The sequence below is a fragment of the Varroa destructor genome, unplaced genomic scaffold, assembly GCF_002443255.2.
Source record: "Varroa destructor unplaced genomic scaffold, Vdes_3.0 BEIS01000001.1, whole genome shotgun sequence".
Classification (NCBI taxonomy): domain Eukaryota; kingdom Metazoa; phylum Arthropoda; class Arachnida; order Mesostigmata; family Varroidae; genus Varroa; species Varroa destructor.
The window spans coordinates 52,986,760-53,009,302 of NW_019211454.1; the positions used below are offsets into that span (position 1 = coordinate 52,986,760).

The 22,543-nt window shown below is 40.5% G+C and overlaps 1 protein-coding gene and 1 long non-coding RNA gene across 8 annotated transcripts in view; one reads left to right on the forward strand and one right to left on the reverse strand.

Annotated features, from left to right (window-relative positions):
* Positions 1-18,488, reverse strand: part of LOC111243476 (uncharacterized) — a 32,991-nt gene extending 14,503 nt beyond the window's left edge. For 4 of the 6 annotated variants that reach the window (XR_015317190.1, XR_002670490.2, XR_015317217.1 and 1 more), the window contains exon 1: positions 18,219-18,488. This is a non-coding gene — a long non-coding RNA (uncharacterized LOC111243476). The other 2 variants (XR_015317156.1, XR_015317135.1) reach the window with 2 other exon arrangements.
* On the forward strand, positions 70-12,859 carry LOC111243470 (myosin heavy chain, muscle-like). Of its 2 annotated transcripts, none has more exons than XM_022789097.2 (12): positions 70-468; positions 874-1,030; positions 2,147-2,174; positions 3,544-4,981; positions 5,222-5,427; positions 5,528-5,651; positions 6,318-6,454; positions 7,146-7,273; positions 8,386-9,481; positions 9,694-9,772; positions 10,056-11,543; positions 11,804-12,859. In XM_022789097.2, exons 1-12 carry the CDS (start codon positions 139-141, stop codon positions 12,380-12,382), a joined length of 5,790 nt encoding a protein of 1,929 aa, XP_022644832.1. In that variant the 5' UTR covers positions 70-138; the 3' UTR covers positions 12,383-12,859. The 2 variants fall into 2 exon arrangements, with proteins under 2 accessions (XP_022644832.1, XP_022644833.1); XM_022789098.2 differs by lacking the exon at positions 5,528-5,651 and adding an exon at positions 5,688-5,805.
* Positions 18,489-22,543: the final 4,055 nt, after the last annotated feature.

A 22,543-nucleotide genomic window follows, 5' to 3' on the forward strand; every position in this document is an offset into this window, starting at 1 on the left:
TGGCGCTTATTTTTATTTCCATTGTTATCTTTTGTTGTGTTAGCTATTGTGCTGTTGTTATTCTTGCAGAAAAACCACGGAGCTCCCTTCTCGTCACACAACGTTGCTCCATAGTTAAGTTACACCCAAGTAGCCGAGATGGCGGCACAAGATCCCGATCCTACCGAGTACCTTTTCGTCTCTGCGGAGATGAAGAGGAAGGACGCTACGAAACCGTACGATGGCAAAAAGATGACTTGGGTTCCCGATGAGAAGGAGGGCTTCGTGATTGGTAACATCGAGTCCACTCAAGGCGACAAGGTCGTCGTTGAAACTCCTGACGGCAAGAAGACGTTCAAAAAGGACCAGCTCCAACAGGTCAACCCACCCAAGTACGAGAAATGCGAAGATATGTCCAACATGACCTATCTTAACGATGCTTCTGTACTGCATAACCTAAGGGAACGTTATTACGCCAACCTAATCTACGTAAGTACTGAGTGTGGAACTCCTCTAACTGCTGAATAGCATCTTGTTGTTCAGAACTGAGCTTCTACACACTTATTTTAAGATCCTGCAGCGCCCTTTCCTATTTATTATTTATTTTATTTTTTTAGGGTTTATTGCAATTTTTATTTATTGCAAAAGGTGTTTTTTTATATCCATAGACCAAGTTATCATTATCGGATAATCTTTTTAACTCTCCAAGATTTTGGTGGGCCCTCGTAGAGGGCAAACTTGTCTATTTTTCGTGATAGCTTAGATTGGTTGCTTTAGTCTAATTTATGCTAGATTAGGAGTTTAACAGCGCATTTCAAAATCACTATTTACTTTGTAACTTATACATGGCCTGTGAATGCTGACGCGCTGGATGTTATTGGTTTTCGTTTTCAGACGTACTCGGGTCTCTTCTGTGTCGCCATCAACCCGTACAAGAGGTTCCCCATTTACACTCCTCGTGCCGTTATGATCTACAAGGGCAAGAGGAGAACAGAGGTGCCGCCCCATGTGTTCGCCATCTCCGACGGTGCTTATATGCACATGCTTACGGGTGAGTAGAGATCACCATTTTATCATTCATCAGTGCATACCGCTCTAGTCATGAATCGTTTGAGCCATATGAGCTTTTGTTCGTTTGTTCGATAGCCCGACAGATCAAATTCGACCTCGAACGGCTTTTCAATACTCATCTTCGACCAACTAAAGCATCATCTTTATGACTTGTCAAGCAAATTTGTCGACAATTAGTCTAACGGAAATGTTGGTTTGGCCAATATTTTCTAGTTAACAAAAAGTGGGCTTGCAATTTGCATAGGCACAGTGCGCGTCCCACAAATGAATTTTTTCTATCCTGAACTTGGCATTTGCGTGATCATCAACGCGATGGGAATTGTGAGATTATAGACTACCAATTTAATCTGTATTTCTAAGTTTTCGATAACTGTTTCTCGAAGGCATAACTTAGCGCTAATTCGCTGCGATTTCTGCTGACCATAGCATTGTGACATTGAGGACTCTGCTCAAGTCGAACCCGACTCTGCAGTTGTTATAGTAGTTGCCTTTAGCTGTTGTGGGCAATAGCCAGACTATAAACGGTGAAGCACAGTGCCGAACATAATCTAGAAACGATAGCAATCGTGAAGGATGGCTGGAAGGACCTGTCATGGGGTGGAACCTCGGCTGTCTCTTTGGCTTTAAAGCTCGGCCTAAACGTTCTACGCCGTTCGACTATTGGGCGCAAGATCTCAGATGGCCTTCAGGTTCTTGTAAGCTTCGCTCGTCTGGACGTGGACTGTACAGATTCACTACCAGTACAAATTACAGGTCGACTGAGCTTTGTCGGTGCTACCGTCATTTAAAATAGAAGTAAGCCACCTGAAGCGAGTGGTGCGGGCGGTAGATACTGATTAAGATCTAATCTCCACCCTTATGACCGCCGTTGTTTTTCGAGAGCTGTTGAAGTACGACGTTATTATTAGATGATATGTTCATAAATCTCCGCGCAGGGCCACTCAGAGCATCGGATGGCGATTGCCTATTTTATAAGGGCAATTGAAGCAAACAAACCCTTACTACCTCTGATGCTAGGACACCGTTACGTCTAACCAAACGGCAAACAACATTTGTGCTATTAATCTTTCTTACTAAATTTTGATTTATTTTCCAGATAACGAAGATCAGTCCATGCTGATTACGTAAGTACTTGATTAATATTTAGGTGATATATAGTAGTTTTGGCTTAGGTTTTCAAAATGTGTCTTTGGAAATCTAATTGAAAGTAGGCATTGCTCTGGATCCTTTTAATTCCGCGGTAACTGAATGACGAAAAATTCGCAGCACTTTCGTTTTAAGGTCGATAATAACAGGATATCAATAACAAACAATTAGTATTTGATATATAAGCCAATAACCGGTAAAAAGTATCTTACACTTGCTTACCTTCGCCCAAGACGAAGCCATTTTTAAACCGAAAAACTTACTAATAACAGTATTGTATTATTATTAACATTAATTGGCCCGATTACACAATATAAACTGTGTAGTTTGAGGTATTTTATTTTCGAGACGACGTTTTCGGGAAAAATTGTTGCAAGTAAGTTCGCAAGACTGCAAAAAACTGCACAAATAATAATAGGCAACGGTTGTTGTTTTTACGAATTATACCGAAGATATAAAATGCAAATACACGTACCAATAGTTGAAAAGTATAACCGTAATAGTTGTTAGATCATAAATAGTGTGACATATAGATGGATAGGATGAAAATTAGAATTTTATACTGTGCAAACAGGTAATCAAACACGTTAAGTTATTCGACTGTTTTTTTTTTCTTTTTTCATATTTTCCTTTCCTTACTATAAATACCTAGATTTGTGACGGGATGCTGAAAATGATTGGATTCTTATTTGTTATTTGTGAAATGTTTAAGAAATATTGCTTTTCCCAGTGTTCCTCAACGAAGACAGTCTAATTTAATACTGAGATAGCTCGCGAACTATCTATACCTAGCCACCCTTCCAATGCGATGTAACGAAATAGGCTTATCAGGAATATATAGCATTGCGATTCGAGACGTTTGACAAAATTCTATTGCACTTACGAAGGCAAAAGCCGATAAAAAGCTATATATTGTTGTTATGTTATGCTACCCTGTATTTTACAGCTTCAAGCTTACGATTTACTTCGAAATCATCTTCCTAGATTGCTTATATTTTGGCGGGAAGCCAAAGGCTTAACATTTTCTGTTAACATTCATCCATTGTATTGGTATCTCACATGGTGTTTAGCTTTTACCGATAGTTTGTTCGCGTAAACGAAAATTATTTGAATCGCTATATGCTGCTCGCATGTTGTATGAACTGTTGCCGCCTTTTCTTTCCTCCACCAGAGAATGAAATTGGTGGTGACGTTAGAAATTACTCGTTCGTTGAAAATTCAGAGTAACTGCACAGGTTACGTGACTAGCTTTTAGGGACCGTCATTTCAGATGTAGATGGAAAGCACGCTTGGAGAATATGGTTGAAGTAAAACTTACATTTCATCATTTGGAAAATTGCTTCACAGCGGTGAGTCCGGAGCCGGAAAAACCGAGAATACGAAGAAAGTGATCTCGTACTTTGCCAATGTCGGTAAAAGTGAGAAGAAAGCAGATGCGGACTCCAACAAGCCGTCGCTCGAAGATCAGATTGTGCAAACCAACCCTGTACTTGAGTCATTTGGTAACGCTAAAACCACCCGTAATGATAACTCTTCCCGATTTGGTAAATTCATCCGTATTCATTTTGGCCCTACCGGGAAACTGGCAGGTTGCGATATTGAGACGTACCTGCTGGAAAAAGCTCGTGTGATCTCTCAGCAGCCACTTGAGCGTTCTTACCATATCTTCTACCAACTGATGTCTGGCAAGATCCCTGACATGAAGAAAAAGCTCCAATTAAGTGACAACATAAAGGACTACTATTATGTAGCTCAGGGCAAACTGGAGATTCCTGGAGTCGATGATGGAGAAGAAATGGGCTACACCGATGAGGCCTTTAATATTTTAGGCTTCTCGCCAGAGGAGAAGGATGGCGTGTACCGCATCACAGCCGCTGTCATGCATTTCGGTACAATGAAGTTCAAGCAAAGGCCTCGCGAAGAGCAGGCCGAAGCCGATGGTACCGAACAAGGCGAAAAAGTGGCTGCGCTTTTGGGTCTCGTTGGAGCTGACTTGTACAAAAACCTTTTGAAGCCCAGAATTAAGGTCGGTACCGAGTTTGTGACCAAGGGTCAGAGCCAGAACCAGGTCATGTCTGCTATCGGCGCCCTATCTAAGGCCATGTTCGATCGTCTATTCAAATTCCTCGTCAAGAAGTGTAACGATACTCTTGATACCAAGCAGGCTCGTAAACACTTCATCGGTGTACTTGACATTGCCGGTTTTGAGATCTTTGACTACAACGGCTTCGAGCAGCTCTGCATCAACTTCACCAATGAGAAACTGCAACAGTTCTTCAACCACCACATGTTCGTACTGGAGCAAGAAGAATACAAGAGAGAAGGAATTGATTGGGTTTTTATCGATTTCGGTCTTGATTTGCAGGCCTGCATCGAGCTGATTGAAAAGCCCATGGGTATTTTGTCCATCCTTGAAGAGGAGTCCATGTTCCCCAAAGCTACTGATAAGACCTTTGAGGATAAACTGAACAGCCAGCATCTCGGAAAATCGGCTCCGTTCCAGAAACCCAAGCCACCGAAGAGCAAGGAAATTGGCCCTGCCCACTTTGCTATTGCCCACTATGCTGGTACTGTATCCTATTCTATCACTGGCTGGCTCGAGAAAAACAAGGATCCCCTCAACGATTGCGTCGTCGATCAATTCAAAAAGGGCAACTTGGCTCTCTTACAGACTATCTTTGAAGACCATCCCGGACTCGGTGGCGATGCCAAGGCTGAGGGCGGCGGCAAGGGCGGTGGCCGCAAGAAAGGTTCCGGCTTCCAGACGGTGTCCGGTCTTTATAGGGTACGTACATAATTATGCCTAATCGTGTTATTACTCCTAATAAATAAACCCCAAGATATCGATTCCTGGATCTTCCTTTATATACAAGAACACTATTATGCAACGTATCGAAATAACTCTACCGGCAATAGTTTCATAGACTTACTTCATTAATAAAATGCGATGATATATTGAGAAGTTTATAAATGTATATTTGGCGCACACCAAATTATTATTCGTTTTGAATGGCTTCGAACACAGGAACAACTGAATAAGCTGATGCACACCCTGCACTCGACTCACCCCCATTTTGTGCGTTGCATCATCCCCAACGAGTTGAAGAAGCCCCGTGTCATTGACGCCCACCTTGTCATGCACCAGCTGACTTGTAACGGTGTGCTTGAAGGTATCCGTATTTGCCGTAAAGGCTTCCCTAATAGGATGGTGTATCCTGACTTCCGTCAGCGGTAAGTTTACTGCTATAGGACGAGACAAATGGAATCGGATTATAATGTTTTTGCGTTGTTCTGTCCCATATAGCTTACTAACAATTGCGCTATATCGCAGTTACACGATTCTTGCGCCCAACGCTGTTCCTAAGGACTTTGCTGGAGAGCCTAAGGAGGCTGGAAGCTTGCTGATTAGCAACACTGGCCTCGACAAGGACGAATACCGCATTGGACTGACCAAGGTGCGATATTATCTAACAGTATTTTTACCTTCCCAGCTACGCGATCCTCGCTGCTCAGGAAGCTACAAAGCACGCCAAGCCTAACGACGCTACGGCTGCTGTTATTAGCGCTATTGGGCTCGATAGGGATGAACACCGCTTCGGTGTCACAAAGGTAGAGCGCCGTTCAGCTACGGCATCTGCGTTGTATGTTCGACATGTCTTTTACGGTTTCCGTCGGCTGCTTTTCTGTCGCTCAAACCATAATTGAACCCACATCTTAAGCGACCTGATTATCTGTTCCCCGTATGGCGCAATATTTATGTTATGTGTTAACCGAAGCTGTGCTAAGCTGTACCGCGGTAAATTCACTTTATCTGCCGACGTCATACTTGCCATGTTCCTGGTAACATGCTAGGGTGCTGGTTTCGACATCGGGCAGTTCGAAGGAGTGCCTGCGTTCAAGCCGGAGTTCATATAATGCTCTTAGTGAAGTTAATCTCTGGGCCAGTCAATGTATGTTGTAGTTTGTTCGTACAATAAATGCTAACCGAATGTTTAAATTCAGTTGAAAAGCTGCCTTGAGCAAGACTTACGTTATTGGAAAGATACAGAATTAGCTGCTTTCATAAGTGGCGGTTATGATTGCATGTTTATAGCGTTAACATTCTATACTATTGATATTAGATATTCTTCCGTGCCGGTGTTCTGGGTCGGCTTGAGGAAATGCGCGACGAACGTCTGGCCAAGATCATGACCATGATTCAGTCGGCCTGCCGTTGGTATCTCTGTAAAAAGCACTTCGAGAAGCTGAAGGAACAGCGGTGAGTATCTAAAAGACCTATTAGCACGTCCCGTTTTTTTTCCGTAGCATAGTGTATTATTAGTACTGACTGGATCTTCATTGTAAACTTCTTGTACCCTGTCGGTGCTTTCGGTTGCCGTTGAATAATTTTTACAGTAGATGAATTAAAATCAATTTAAGCTCTTCTTCGTAACGCATGCGTACAAGATCGGGATTAGCAGTATCTAGATTACAGTCATTTGTTGCGGTAAAAACTTGCTGGTGGATTGTGGTGAACCTATAAATAAAGGAGGATTTATACTTTCATGGAAGAAACATGGGTGTTGATTTAGATTTCTGACACAGGCACAAACCCAAACAAACAGGACAAAATGCCTATTACTTCGGTAAAATCTTGACGCGAACTTCTTTTTTTGGCTTCACGTTGTTTTATAGTGTATAATCATTGAAAAATATATAGGAATTAGTATAGAAATTAATGAAACGTAAATAACTATTATATGTTACATTGCATTTTATCAAAAACATTTTAAGCACATAATTGGTTGGCATAGTAGTAATGTTTAAAAAATTTCAGACAATTCATAGTTGCCTTCTTCGAGCTGCTTAGCTATTATCGCATATTATGAGCTGTTTATGCCGTACGTCGACTTCCCTTGATTATTTTCAAGTCCTCAAGCATCTTTACTAACATGTTCATCTCTTTGCAGCGTGGCTCTAAAGGTTCTTCAGCGCAACCTTCGGCAGTTTTCTCAAATGCGCAACTGGGCCTGGTGGAAGCTCTTCACTAAAGTCAAGCCTATGCTCACCATGGTTAAGGCTGAGGATGAGCTTAAAGGTCAGCAGAATTCTAGATTTTATTTATTTCATCTTCTCTATGCATTCATTTCACTGGTTTAGGTAGAAAAGACATTTTCTAATACCCCTTCTGCCCGCAATGCCGGTCTGAAATTAGATAATAATTATCGTTAAAACTGGATTTGGCTTAAGTTCCTCAGGTTCTGATCCCGCAACCCCACGTTCTATCTTACTCGCGCGTTCCATTAAATATCGCGTGATAAATTCCAAGATTAGTGTTATGTAATTACACATACGTGTACAGCGTGTGTATGACCCAACTATTTTTGTCGTAGGATGAATGAAATGTTATTCCTTACATTCTAATACCACCCTTAGAGATTATCCATAAAATTCTGTGAAATTGACCCGTCAATTCTTATTACCCGTTACAAATCTGATCACAAAGGATCATTTGTACGCTCAGGATATAGCTAATTGTCAGCGTATACACTAGCATAAAACACACATGCAAATCGAAAATGTCATAGTTACTGGGCTAAAAATGTATAGAAAAAAAAAACTGTTTTAAAAACAGATGATTCGTTGGCAATATTATAAAAAGCAAAACAATCGTTAGAAAAAAAAAGAGAAATTGATCATTTCAGATGCATTTAACGGGTTAAAGTATATAAACATATAAGATTTCGCAGAACCGCAAATTCATTAAATTTAATGAAATCACCTTAAAGCACATTCATAAGTTCAATATATTGTATCCAATAAATATCTAGTAGGTAAGCAGATATGACTGTGGCGAAGTATTTGGATGCTACATGATTCTATGGGGGGTCTTTAGAATTCATTTCTAGATATGGCGTTTGAGTCCCACATTTCAAAATCAATAAAGGCTAGAGAGGAAGCATCTGTACCTCTAAGATGATATTTCATGTTAGATACACTCTAGACTCATAGAAAACATCTGGTATGAGCTTGAAATGTTTACTATAAAATGCTGAAATATAATGATGATATGGGGTGGTAAGCATTTTTTGGTGAATTGCTATTCAAGTTTACGTTAAATGAAACTTGCAGAAGAATCTATTTTATAATATTTTCATCTTATTCATTTTCTTTCCTATATACTAAATACTTGAGCGTTTGTCATGACAGCTCTTGAGGATAAGCTAAAGGAGGAATCCGAAAAACTGGCCAAGGAAGAGAAACTGCGTAAGGAACTGGAGGAACAAAACACTAAATTACTTCAGGAGAAAAACGACTTGTACATGCAGCTTGAAAGTGCCAAGGGTGGAGCCGGCGATCTTGAGCAACAGCTCAGCAAAAGTGCCGCGCAGAAGAAGGAACTTGAGAGACAAATCAAAGATTTCGAGGAACGTCTGTCCCAAGAAGAAGGTACTGCCCAGAAACTGAATCAGACAAAGAAAAAACTTGAAAGTGACATTCAAGGCTGCAAGAAGGAGATTGAAGAGCTCAGCATGAATTTGCAAAAGGCAGAGCAAGACAAGCAAACTAAGGATCACCAGATTCGCTCCCTTAACGATGAAATCAAACGCCAGGAGGAAATAGTTGCCAAGATAAACAAAGAGAAGAAACAACTACAGGAGCAGAATGGTAAGACCTCTGAGGACCTCAGTGCCGCAGAGGACAAAATCAATCACCTAAACAAGGTGAAGACTAAGCTGGAGCAGTCGATTGATGAACTTGAGGATTCTCTGGAGCGCGAGAAGAAGTCTCGTGCTGATCTCGAGAAGTCCAAAAGGAAAATTGAGGGTGACCTTAAATTGGCTCAGGAAGCTGTCGCCGACCTCGATCGGGCGAAGAAGGATTTGGAAGCTGCTGTACAGCGCAAGGATAAGGAGATGGCTGCAGTGCAAACGAAACTAGAAGAGGAGCAGTCTCTTATTGCCAAATTACAGAAACAAATCAAGGAACTTCAACAGCGTGTCACTGATCTTGAAGATGAGCTTGAAGCCGAGCGTCAGGCCCGTACCCGCGCTGAGCGCGCCCGCCAAGAGCTGTCTCGCGAAATCGAGCAGTTGTCTGAACGACTTGAAGAGTCCGGCGGAGCTACATCTGCACAGGTGGAAATGAACAAACGCCGTGAGGCAGAAATGGCCAAACTGCGCCAAGAACTGGATGAGGCTAAAAGCCAGGGTGAACAAGTGGCAAATGCCCTCAGGGCTAAGAATAATCAGATAGTCCAAGAGATGACGGAAGCCATTGACAACCTCACGAAAGCCAAATCCAAGTAAGATACATACATAACTTGAAACTCATGTTTTATTATTACAAAAATCTTTCTTTATTGATATAATTTGTATATGGCGTGCACTCAGATGTGGATGTAATGTGTTTTCATGATATTTAAATTCGAAAGTGCCTCGCGTTAAGTGTGCTAAGATGCGTATTTTGACAGCAGTCTAAATAAAATCTAACATCTAAAATTTCTTCTTATCGCAGAGCTGAAAAGGACGCCATGAACTTCAAGTCCCAAGTAAACGACCTGCAGAGCTCTTTGGATCACGTCAGCCACAAACAGGTATAGCACACTTAAGCATAATTCTTCTGCCAAATATATAAATAGTTTTTAACTATAATTCGTATTTAATTTACTTATTTTAAAAATAAGTTTGCAGGAGCAATATATATTTTTCACCTGTGGAACCTGTTTCGAGTACTATATTTAGCTCCATATGAGCAATATACATAAGAAATCAATAATAATTGCAAATAACGCAAATTTGCATTGTTGGCAATATGTCTGTATACATAAAGGGATCACACAAGCAAAGCACACAGTAACGAAAAAGGTGTCATTTCAGTCAAACGCTGATAGGCAAACCAAGATGATGGAGCAGCAGGTACATGACCTTCAATTCCGTCTGGACGAGGCAAATCGCAGCCTCAATGACTTCGATTCTCAGAAGAAGAAGTTGAACATTGAGAACACCGAGCTGCAGCGCCAATTGGAGGAGGCCGAAAGCCAGATCAACCAACTGAACAAACAAAAGGCTGCCCTGGCTAACCAAGCGGAGGAAGCGAAACGCTCAGCCGATGAAGAGGCCAAGGACCGCAATGGGATCATGAGTAAATATCGTAACATGGAACGTGACTTACAGGTGTTGCGAGATGCTGTCGATGAAGCTGAAGAAGCGAAAGCCGATTTACAGCGCCAGCTATCCAAGGCTAACGCCGATGCTCAACTGTGGCGTGGCAAGTACGAGTCCGAAGGTCTGCTTCGCCTCGAGGAACTTGAGGAAGGCAAAAGGAAACTTCAAGCTAAACTGAGCCACGCTGAAGAAAATGTCGAATCTTTAAACCAGAAGGTCGCTAATCTCGAGAAGACCAAGAACCACCTGCAAGGTGAGGTCGATGATATGCAAGCTGAAGTTGACCGAGCCCAACAGCTCGCCCAGCAGCTCGACAAAAAGCAAAAGTCATTCGACCGCGTCATTGCCGAATGGAAGTCAAAGACTGATAGCCTTGCTGCCGAACTGGAAGACTCGAAGAGGGAAGCGAGAAATTTCTCGACAGAAGTATTCAAGTTGCGTGCTCAGTGCGATGAAGCCCACGAGCACTGTGAGACTCTAAAGAAGGAGAACAAGAATCTCCAGGATGAACTCAAAGAGGTCGTTAATCAGCTAGGCGAGGGAGGTCGCTCATCTCATGAGGTCGAGAAGAACCGTAAGAGGCTCGAGAGGGAGAAGGAGGAGCTCCAACACGTTCTCGAAGAGGCTGAGGCCGCATTAGAACAAGAGGAAAACAAAGTGCTCCGCGCTCAGCTTGAACTTAGCCAAGTGCGACAGGAGATTGAGCGTCGCATCCATGAGAAGGAGGAAGAGTTTGAAAACACTCGCAAGAACCACCAGCGCGCTATAGACTCGATCCAGGCTTCGCTTGAGGCTGAAAGCAAAGCAAAGGGCGAGGCTATGCGTGTTAAGAAAAAGCTGGAATCGGACATCAATGAGCTCGAAATCGCTCTCGATGGCGCCAACCGTTCCAAGGTTGAAGCTGAGAAGAACGCCAAAAAATACCAACAGCAAATTCGGGAGCTGCAGGGCCAATTGGAGGATGAACAACGAAACAACAGCGAAATCCGTGACAAGTACGTCGATGCCGAGCGCCGCGCAAACCAACTGCACGGAACTGTTGAGGAGGCCAAGACTCTGGTGGAGAATGCCGACCGCGCCCGTCGCGCTGCTGAGAATGAGCTGTACGAACTGAAAGAAGCCTGTGGTGACCTTACCGGCAACCACTCTTCTTTGGTTATTGCTAAGAAGAAGCTTGAGGGAGAGATGGCTGCACTTCAGGTAAGATAACAGAATCAATTATAAATCAATTTACCCAACAATATTAGTCCATGTCGTAACGTTCAAATGGAGTTTTCCATCGATAGAGAAAAGGCCAATGTAATTTTAGTTTATATTTTTTAAAGAACTAGTCCGAATTTATAAAACTGATGTTTTTTTTTTCTATTATGAATATTCTTAACGAACACTTTCTTTGCTGTGCGAATATAGAAAGGATCCAATAGCCAAATCTGTTCCTTTTCATCTATCTTCTGCTTCAGAACGATCTGGATGAAATGATCAATGAGTGCAAAGCGTCGGAGGAGCGTGCCAAGAAAGCAATGGTCGACGCTGCCCGTCTGGCCGATGAGCTTCGCGCCCATGCCGATGTCGCCACAAATGCTGAAAAGTCCAAGAAAACTATGGAGGCTCAGATGAAGGATATGCAAGCCCGTTTAGAGGAGGCCGAAAAGGACTCGATAAAGGGTGGCAGGAAATACATTGTCAAACTTGAGAGCAAATGCAAAGACCTCGAGCATGAACTTGAAAACGAGATTCGCAAAGGAGCTGAGCATGCAAGGAGTTCGAAGAAAGCCGAAAGGAGAATTAAAGAGCTGCAGTTCCAGGCTGAGGAGGAGAAAAAGAACTTCGATCGCATGCATGAACTCGTTGACCAGCTACAAAATAAGGTCTCAACTTACAGAAAACAGCTGGAAGATTCCGAGGAAATCGCTTCGATGAACCTTGCCAAGTTCAAGAAAGCCCAACAAGAGCTTGAAGATGCTGACGAGCGTGTTCGCTCAGCTGAGCAACAGATCCAGAAATTGCGCTCCAAAATCCGTAGTGGAACACCCTTGTAGACAAAAGTCTGCTTAGATGCACGATAATGGATATGTAAGTGTATTGCTTCAAATATGTTTGCAAAAGCAGATGATGTAATACTAAACACGGAAGCTAATACAGATACCCGATTCGATTGTTTCTAAAATAGCTGCAGAAGATGATCGAAATTAAGGTAAAAGACACTATATATTATCATATACTGGCGCATTGTATCAAAAGAGGAGCTTGGGCAAGAAGTGACAGGGAGGTTGGCACGCGGCATTTTGAAGTACGTAAGTAGAAACAAGAAAAATAAATAGACTGTAGATCAATAATTCGATCAGCTATACTTTTTCGTTGAATACTAATGTATTCATTATGGCAGTTGCTTAGGAAAAACACACAATCGATGGCTTGACCCGTCCGCCTCTATTGTAATATGGAATGGATTTCATTACTCGTCTCTCGAAGGCGCAATAACGAATAACCAATTAATAAATGGAAGCAGAACTAAATGTTTCGGAACTTTTTATTTAGGATACTTTTGTTATTCTACGTAGGCCACATTTCGAAATTTGAACCGGCTTTGGATGGTAAATTTCTAAATCTTTCTGGCGTCACTGTTAATTAGTTGGTAAGATAATTAGCAATACAGTGGAGAGGAGTCTTTCTAGTTGATATATGTCTACATTAAGGACAGGTTTTCCGGCTTAAAAATGCACATGTACAATAGATGCAGATAAAAATATTCGACAGGCTGTCGATTACCTTTAGATTCACTAGCTGCTGTTCCGCATTAGCTTTTGTAAGCTAAAACGCTTTTAATTGGTTTTCTATGCTAACATCTTAGAGCAAAAAAATGTAAATAATTCATTAAATAGTTTCCACGCGGGCCTTATTCAAAAGTCTGCTACAGTACAGAAGCTTTTATTTGATTTGTTAAATTAATATGCTGTTAAGTATATGTATTGTCGTGTGGTTGTAGAAATGCTTTTTCTTTGAAAAAGGCTATTTATCTTTGAGTAACTGTCATATGAAAAGAGTTTTTGTAATATAAGTACTAAAATCTGGATGTCTGACTGCCTCTCTAAATCACACAGCTGCAACCGAAATCTATAGCACAGGTCGCTTTCCATGCCCCTCTTACATCTTGCCATTAGGGTTCGTACGCAGTAGTGAACGACACATGATGAGCGGCATGGTAGAACTACACCCAGCAAAATATATCCACCAGAGGACAGTGAATGGTGCCTCGTGCTTTGTGACACTTAAGAAGGGCATTCATGCTTCCGGCCAGTTCATATGAGTGAGATGGGAAAAGGGATTCCTCGTAGTAACGATACTTATTTGCGGAAACATAATGCTCCCTCTCGCACCACATCCGTTACCGTCGGCCATCTAATCGGCTTCATGCTCGCCGAGGGCTCGCAAGGGGGAAAAATCGGAAATAGCCATGAGCACGTCGATGAGAGAGAGAGATATGATTCATCCTGTTTCGCCGACTATAGAATCGCAAGGTAGCTTCAGTACACGAGAACAATTCTACATATAGGGAAATAGTCCGATAAGGGCTTGCTAATAGAACAACGAGCTAGTTTTGTCGTACGAATCAACGGGAACAACACGACTATGCTAGGAAGTACCTTCTTTGTTTGTTTGAACCGCAGGTAAGTAGAAGTATGGGGTGTGCTCTAAACGAAGATGCTGAATCTGCGTGAGACCGTTCTCGTCTGACAGGTCGACATAAAGCAACATCGTCTTGTCTGACACTAAAAGCATGCGCTAGTTGTGACAGTTTGAATTACTGCCAGATAAAGACAATAAAAATGAATCAATGAACTAGTTAAACGTATAAAAACAATGAAAGCGAATATAAAAGTTATAGTATAAGAGTGAAACAGGTAACTACTCAAGAACAATAAACTAAATTTATAAAAAAATATCACGAAGATTGTTGTACTTTCAAAGGTACCATGATGTTTATAAACTGTTAAGAAGCTGAACAATTACTGAATTTCTCCGAAAATTAGTATATTTTAGCACAAGCTGAATGAGTTATGTCTCAAGTTATAGTTAATCTGCAGACGATCTTCCTTTAGGTAGTGGCTGATCTAACAGGACCTGCTATTTTTACGGATTTCTTTCATAATTTGTGATTGCAAGGAAGCCAAAGCCATATAATAAAGTACTAATTTCACAATATAAGGGGTTTTATCCCACTGATGATAATATATTGGCTAATTCGCAATTTTTTCCCCAAATATAGGGGCCACGTAAGTTCATTGTGGAGCTGCAATATATTTTAATAAATTGGGTGTTCAAGTATATGGATTTATACTACCTAATATAAATGTTATGAGTAACGTAATGACGCGCCTAGTTTTTTACTTTAAGTTAAGAGCCTTAAACTGGCTTCACCTACTACGCTGTTACATCAGCAAGGTAAGCATAGATATGAGAAGTAAATCGTAAATTTAAAGCAAAGAGTAGCATTGTAGTTGAATAGCAATCACAGGCTAGAGCCAGCTAGAAGTTATTTTCTTTTACCGTAAACAGGTTTTTCTTTTATATGCAGTGGAACCTTGAATTTGACATTTTCAATATAATTATTAAAATTTGATTATATATATAAACTGTATGGCACATAACTGTTTAATAATAATAATCTTCGAAGCTGCTTCAATGGAGGCGAACATAGCTTTCTTCAAGAAGATAAACTTGCAACAGAAGATCTAGGGACAGACTTTTGCACTTCATGTTGGCCAATTGCTGAAGCGGCTTAGCGACTGTCATTTTGACGAAAGAAAGATTTCACTGAACACTGACACTCAATCGGTGACATTCTCTAAGGGAAACGGCAATATGGAGTTCAAATAGGTTTAACTGCTGGGCCAAACGCATTTATTAAGCACTTTTTTAAAATTCTACACTGATCTGACCTTTATTTATTCGTAAATAAAATAACATAGCAGTTAACTAGCTGTGTATGTATTTTGTTTATTAGTATTATTATTACCTGTCAATATACCATTGTTTGGAACATATGAAGGCGCAGAAAACTAGAGGTCACGAATGATGTCTACACCGCAAATGACTTCATTTACGTATTGTCAGGTGAAAAACATATTGACTCAAGATAATAACACGATTTTGACTCCCATTGAATAAGTAAACGGCTTAACTTGTATCCTTCGTAATTTTAAGGATTATATTAACGTTCAGCTCTTAGTTTTGCAAACCATATAGTTGTCTTAAATCCCAGAGAACATTTTGTGAATACACGTATTTTATATGCGCACTTGTGAACAAGTAAAATGACAATATTTACACTTAATAAATATTAACTAACTAGAAACTTAAATAATGTGCAAACATCGTTGAATGTCTGCTGAAAATCCACTCTAAAGGTTGACCGTTAAAAGAGCCCGTAATTGTAAGTTTGATTTTGATACCGGCCGTCCATGTCCAAGATTGGGAAATAGTGCGCTTCTAAACTGGCCATATAATTTGTCAGCTACCAATTTGCTCGAAAACGAGCGCACGTTTTATCTCGAAAAACTAAACGTATCACCTTGTAGGTCAGATGACTGTTTTCAATTAAGCTTAAGTTACTCTAAAAGTGTATAACTGTTCTCTGTATTAGTCAAATAGTTTAAACAAAAAGTAGACAAAAAGTTAGTTACGCAGTAGTCTATAAACCCAGATATGTCGACACAGTCCACAGAAGCTAACTTATGTTTTAATTAGTAAAAAGTTAGCAATAGGGATTCCGATGCTTGTTATCCTGTTTTTGACTACCTCCATGACGACAACCGGTTTCTTATTTATGTCGTAGTTATGATATGAGCAATAACTATCTAGTAAACATTTCTTTCGGGTTTTTACAGAAAGCTTACCATATCCTCATCGCTCCTGTATCGAAACTACTTTTTTTATGACAGTACAGGGGTAACCTGTTTACTTACTAAACTTGGAAACATAGGAAATGGGTTAGGCTTAAGTCTTAACCTAAACAGATTTCTACGCTTTAGTGAAAATGTGAGCAACTGGAAAAACAAAAAACCTGGCAAACCTTTATCCGTACAAATGTCTTGTATTGAACTCCTGGCCTTTGAGGAACCACTAAGTAACCGTACCAGGCTACGTCGTAAAAGATACGGCTGACATTCAGTAAGGAAAGAAATGTTTTGTATTTAAGCACTTAAAAATATTGTATCTATCAAGATATACGTTACCTGTCCAGATAAAGAGTTCTCCTTGGCGAAATATACCGAGTACTATCGTATAAGCCTACGTGGAAACTATCGCCTTCAAGAGGTGGATTATGTCTATGACATCTTGCTATATCTACACAATCTGGTTCTATCTAGTTATTCAGAACGGTCGTCGCTACGCTTGTCAACGTACTTAACTCACTTCTTTTAAAGCACGACTAGTGGTAGGGACAACGGCACGCTAGCCTTTGAGATAGCATACATGGTTGTGCGTGCGAACATTCATAGATAGTTTGGGTGGCTTGCTATGCATTGATGGAGTAATATTTAAGCCGATGCAGCAGTAATGGGGAAAAAGGCAAGCTCTGCTTACCATCGCAAACTAGAATAGTGCGGCGTTTCCTTGCAAGGTCGATTAGGACGGAAGGCTGTCAGAGAGAAAGCAATGGTGACGTGCCTCCGGTCAACTATTGTATGTCTCGTGGGAATTTTTGCTTACCTGAAGCGACACAATCTATCTGCGACCGACAACGACTTACTCGGCCTTTAAGCTGAAGCAATTGAGTTAGTTTGTTGAATGAGTATTATATTTATCCTGAGTATAATTAAAATGCTACGAATAAACTAAGAAATACATTTGTTGTCTATACAATTCAAGCAAAAAAAAAAAAAAAACATTTAATAAAGGTTTTCGTAGCAATCAACGACTGATAAAATATACTGTGATTAGTATGGTTACATTTAAAATCGAAGTTAGAATTTGTTAGTGTATAACTGATATGAACCTTAAAATCCATATAAAATTAGGAAAATAGGCAAAAAGGCGTTGTAATGAAACACGTTGATGTTACCATGGGTACCATGTTACCCTATCGTTTTGGCAGCGTTGTCATCTAATCAAAATAATTCGAATAGTAGTTTTGTGCAATGTTTGATGAGATTTCAATGAAAAGCCGACATTTTGTCGAAATTGTTTGGCCGTATCATTCTTTTATTTACCAAATCTGCCTCAGAGCTTCTGTAGTAACATAAAAAACATATTTGAGTTTGAACCCTTAAAATTTCCCTGGCGCCAAAAAAATATAGACTTAGGCAATATCGATCTAATTTACCTGTTCAGACTTGGTATGTATGAGGAGCGATGACACAACAACTAGGCCATTTTACATGACTCAATAATATAGCCTGGCCATAAATGTCATACATAAGCCCTATCTACAGTAGAGATGGTATGTAACTTAGATCAATAACTCACGATAAATCAATCAATTTCAGACCAAGAAATGGAAAAATCAAAGCGAAACCACTATATTACCAGTTAGAGGTAATTTCAGCCTGACGCTTACATCAACAACTAAGTTTACTGTTGTTGTTGTTGAAGGAATTGTTCAAGAAACCCTGGTGTAGAAGGTCTATCTTGAAATTCTATTTTGCCGACTATAGTCTGTTAGCCTCCGTTTGCAACGAAGCATCTGACTATCAATTGCGTGACATCTCTTTGAGGGCAAAAAAAATGGCATATTTATTTTATTCCGATTATTCGTAACTTGTTTGAGCTTTAAATTAGCACTCAAGCCATTTTCGTCCAAGTAATTGCCGACGTTCCAATTACGTTGAGCGATTCGGAAACAATTTTACTAGCAAAAGCAAAAATACTTACCCTTAAGTTCGGTAGATCTAGCGACACTCGATCGAGAACAGTTTCTCCACAGATGTTTTCAGATATCTTCTATCCATAGCTATTTCTAAACGGTATAGTAGTGTTTTTGTATAGATGTTTGTGACACACTCGGTCATTTCTACTATTAGCGCGCTACCAAGTGACTTCAACCCAGTACACAGTGCAGTGACGTAAACGGTATGAATATGACTGCTATAAATGTGTACAGGTAAAAATAATCGCTATTGTAAATCTACTTTGATAGCAATCGGCCATCGAGGACGAAAGGGTGTGGGAGCGGGCATGCTGCTCTTCGAAACACGCGGCCGTGTGGATTTAAGCCAGGGCATAGACCCATTTCATCTCATTGTGGGAGCCAGCCTTCTGATGAAATGTCCCATGGTGACACCAGACGTAAAACTCGACAGGTATGGGACTATTGTGGGCTGAACATATGCCAGAGAGCTCCTTATCCGATTCTGGAAGAACGACGGAATTCGTGTTCCGCAACTCAACGGATATGTGTGGCCATTTAAACTCCTTTATATTATTTATTATAAAATTTAATTACATTAATTAGAATTACTATTCTTATTGGCACATTAGCTTGTTACTATTTAATCAACGAAATCACTTGCGATGTTTGCCTCATATAAATCAAACCAGAGTTTCAGAAATTATCAAAAGAATGAATCAATTTCCGAATCCACAAATTATAGCTATAAAAAAAATCATATACGAATAGAGATGTAGCAATAGTATTATATATTTGATCATCAGCAATAAAAGGTCCCGGTTGACCTAATTCAATACGGATCAATATTATTAATAAAGCTGTACCAGATCAGATTCTAAAAATAAAATAAATTGCACCAATATCTTCATGATTACAAGAAAACATTTATCGCATTATATAATTGTGTAAATTTACCATTATTAAGATTAAAAAATACATAGCTTTAATTAACTTGAACTTGAAGCTTTAATTAACAAATTGAAGTAAGTATTCAAAACAAAGGTATGATTAATAATAATACTATATTAATCCTAAAGTTTTTTTTCTTTAACCATATAATTAATTACTTTAGAAAATAAACTATAGCTAAAATAATTAATATAAATATAGCTTCTTATACAGATATTATTACTAAAATATTTTATAATGTTCAAAATAATACTCTTTTTTGGAGGAAAACCTATAAAAGTAGGTAAACTCCTTAAATTTGTAAATAAAATAAATGAATTTATTTTTTTTATAAATAATCATATACCTTTTGTATAGATGCAGTATTTTGACTGTAGCAATATTGCAGTGATATGCGGATTACATTGAGAAGAATAAACAAAACAAATAAACAAAAGCAAATAGAAAAAACAAATAAGGATCTATGTGCCTATCCACATAATGCTGTCCCCAGCTCATGTTTTACCTATGCATAATACTCGCACTTGTATCACTATTCAAGACACGCCGAAATCGACCTATCTACCAGAGCTTACCAGCCCTATCAGATTAGATAGAGAAATACGGTACCTATGGGAAAAATCTGTCTTCTTCTTTTTTCAGCTGCCACATTATCTACGCTTACTTTATCAGTTAAGCTCTCAGATAAAAAATACCGAATAGTTTTGAATTGATATACTCAGCTGTCCGATATGAGTCTACAATAAAATGACAAAATTGTTGCAAAAGCTAAGTTCAACTTGAATTGGAAATATTGTCGCTTCTTTGTGAACTACACTTAAGTTTCGGAGCTTTCCTTCAAATTTAGTCATTTACACAAATGTTGATTTCTTTTCTGCCTCTAGGCATCAACTGCACCAAGATTAGGTATTACACCATTAATGATGAAACAAGGATTACAATATAAAAACAGAGAAACGTCTGCCTGTAGTCAGAATACAGCGGATATATTCAACCGTTGCATCACGACATCTTTAGTGCTTCTTGCTGCCGACGATGATGGCATTGCTAACGCGTCGCTCACATCCTTGACAAAATGCACTGGTCAAAGGAGTTGCGTTGTATTTTGTTGGGCTACTCATGGAGAGAGCCATATTCACTTTCAAGCTTTTTCCTAATTTTAGCTTTCCTTTGTCATGTTGATTCTTTCCTTCCAGCTCGCTGTTTGTCTGTTAGGTATGCGTGTTTATATGTGGCGTTCGTAACCCGCCGCGACAAGACCTACACCCGGTACTCCTTCCGAAAGTAAAGCAGAAGGATGTAAAGTCATCGAAGATGCAGACGTGTGCAGTCACAGAGCTGCACACAGGTCTAGCAAGTAAGCGATAGGCAGGCTATAGGGTCGGATGTTTGCTGGACCTAGTCAGCGCGTAGAAGGCTACTGGCTGAAGGAGACATTTTCGTGCAAAACGCGTGTGTGCTTTGGTGTGGTGGCTTTCCTCAACTGACTGGTACACCATAGAGGAAAAAGACATCGGTCGTAAAGCCGTCGTCGTCAGCATTAGTCTCTAGATTGCAGAACGGGCTACCGAGACAAGGATCTCCTAGGCTGAGAGATACATGAGCGCCAGCACAGGCTAGACAAAAAGCCAAACCGCGCTGGTGAAACAGTAAGCCAAGTACTATCCGGGAGTGAAACCCTGCTCGAAGCAGTAGTTATAACGGCGACATCCATTAGGCTGCTGGGTAAAGAACACACGACCGCGTGTAACACCATTAGCGAGAACCTGTACCTATGCCCACCGCCTTCGTCGCCACCGCCTCCATACACTCTACTCCACACTCAGGAAAGGGCGACACAAATAGCTTCGCTTAAGACCAGCTATAGATGACTTCCAAGGGTTTGGCCCTTCGCTGCGACTGCTCCGCGCAGCCTGTGTCGGCTTTCCGTCACAGGTTCTCATGGCCTATCACTGCCCCAAAATAGAAACACATATAGTCCGGTTTCCCTAACCTGACTTCTCCGACTTGCTCGGACACGGACCCTTCCTGACTTCCTAAATACACTTGCAGGCCCGGCTATGATTGCCTTTTCAGCTAGCGATTTACTACTAGTGACCGTTCATGGCACTGGTAGTGGAACCGCTGCTTATTGCGTGACGATGGTGGCAATACTTGACGAAGAAATAGGAGATGAGATTGCTGGTGATGTTGTTTTTACTTTTTGAAATGTCGGTGGTAGAACCAAGCAGGACACAACTCAGCTCTTGTCTGCAACAAACAACAGGAGTCACTCAGTTAGACAGCCAAGGGAGGAACAGCAGTAGCAGTAACAGGCGACTATGGTAGGCGAAGGCACTGTGGGTCGATACGAGAATACACTCCTAAGCCGCGCGTTCTACCGATGCCAGCGAACCAGGCTAAACGTCGGGCGTGCCCTAAAACTACAGAGGAACACTACAACTACTACAGGCCAGAACAATAGCAAAAACTCAATGAACCACAAGCAGAGATAAACACATCAAATGGAAAGCAACCTATATTGTTAAACTTGTATCGCACCACGCGTGTTTATCGCCAGCAATCAACAAACCCAAGGTTGGCGCATAGTGATGTTTTCCCGGTTCGGTGTTAGCCATTCTTTTATCGGCCTCCTCCACCTTCTAGGCAAAAAGCCAGTTTGGCCAAAAACCAATTCAATAACTCGGCAATCATAACAGTCATCCAATCGTTTCGTAAATTAGCGATAAAACACCAGAATAACAGTCGTTTGTAAATGAGTCATGTGCAAAAGATTTTTATGTTGATACATAGCGACGAAGACTTCTTTAACACTGCATGGCTTGCGTGGGAGGCGCCTCTTGAGAACATTTCTCCGTCTATAAGCACATTGCCTTTAAACGTGACCTGAACCCTTTGCGAACCTGTTTGACCTTTTCACTCGGTCGCGTTCTTAATCTTCGCTAGTAACACCTGCCGAAGGCGCTAAGTGAAACCACCTTGGGTAACAAAAAAGTACAAATATATATTTTAATACCGATTTAAGTTAGAGCAAAAAAGGTGTGGCTTATCCCAACATTAAGAAAATATGCACCAACTGGAGAACAAGATAAGGTCTGAAGCGCATTCACTTCTTCAACAGTTCGCGGATAGGAGTCCTCGAAATTAGGCGACAAGTTTAATGCATGCTAGTGTATTATTTTGCTATATCGGCGTCTGAGTTCGAGTAAACGACAAGAATGTAAGAATATTGTATATCGTTTAAGTGGCTGTACACAGAGAGATGTACGAGTCATTAACATAAAGCAGGTCTAAACGGTACTGAAGGAACTCGTGGCAACAAACCGGACCTTAGCAGATGCATCTAAGCTCGCGTACCTTCTAAAGAACACATTGGTTTCAGTCATCATTTATTCTGGGG

What these genes read in the sequence shown, in the direction of transcription:
- LOC111243470 (XM_022789097.2), top strand. Translation starts at nt 139, where the DNA reads ATGGCGGCACAAGATCCCGATCCTACCGAGTACCTTTTCGTCTCTGCG. An exon ending in ATTACGCCAACCTAATCTAC is followed by an intron (nt 469 to 873) that starts GTAAGTACTGAG and finishes TTTCGTTTTCAG; the next exon opens with ACGTACTCGGGTCTCTTCTG. An exon ending in GATCAGTCCATGCTGATTAC is followed by an intron (nt 2,175 to 3,543) that starts GTAAGTACTTGA and finishes ATTGCTTCACAG; the next exon opens with CGGTGAGTCCGGAGCCGGAA.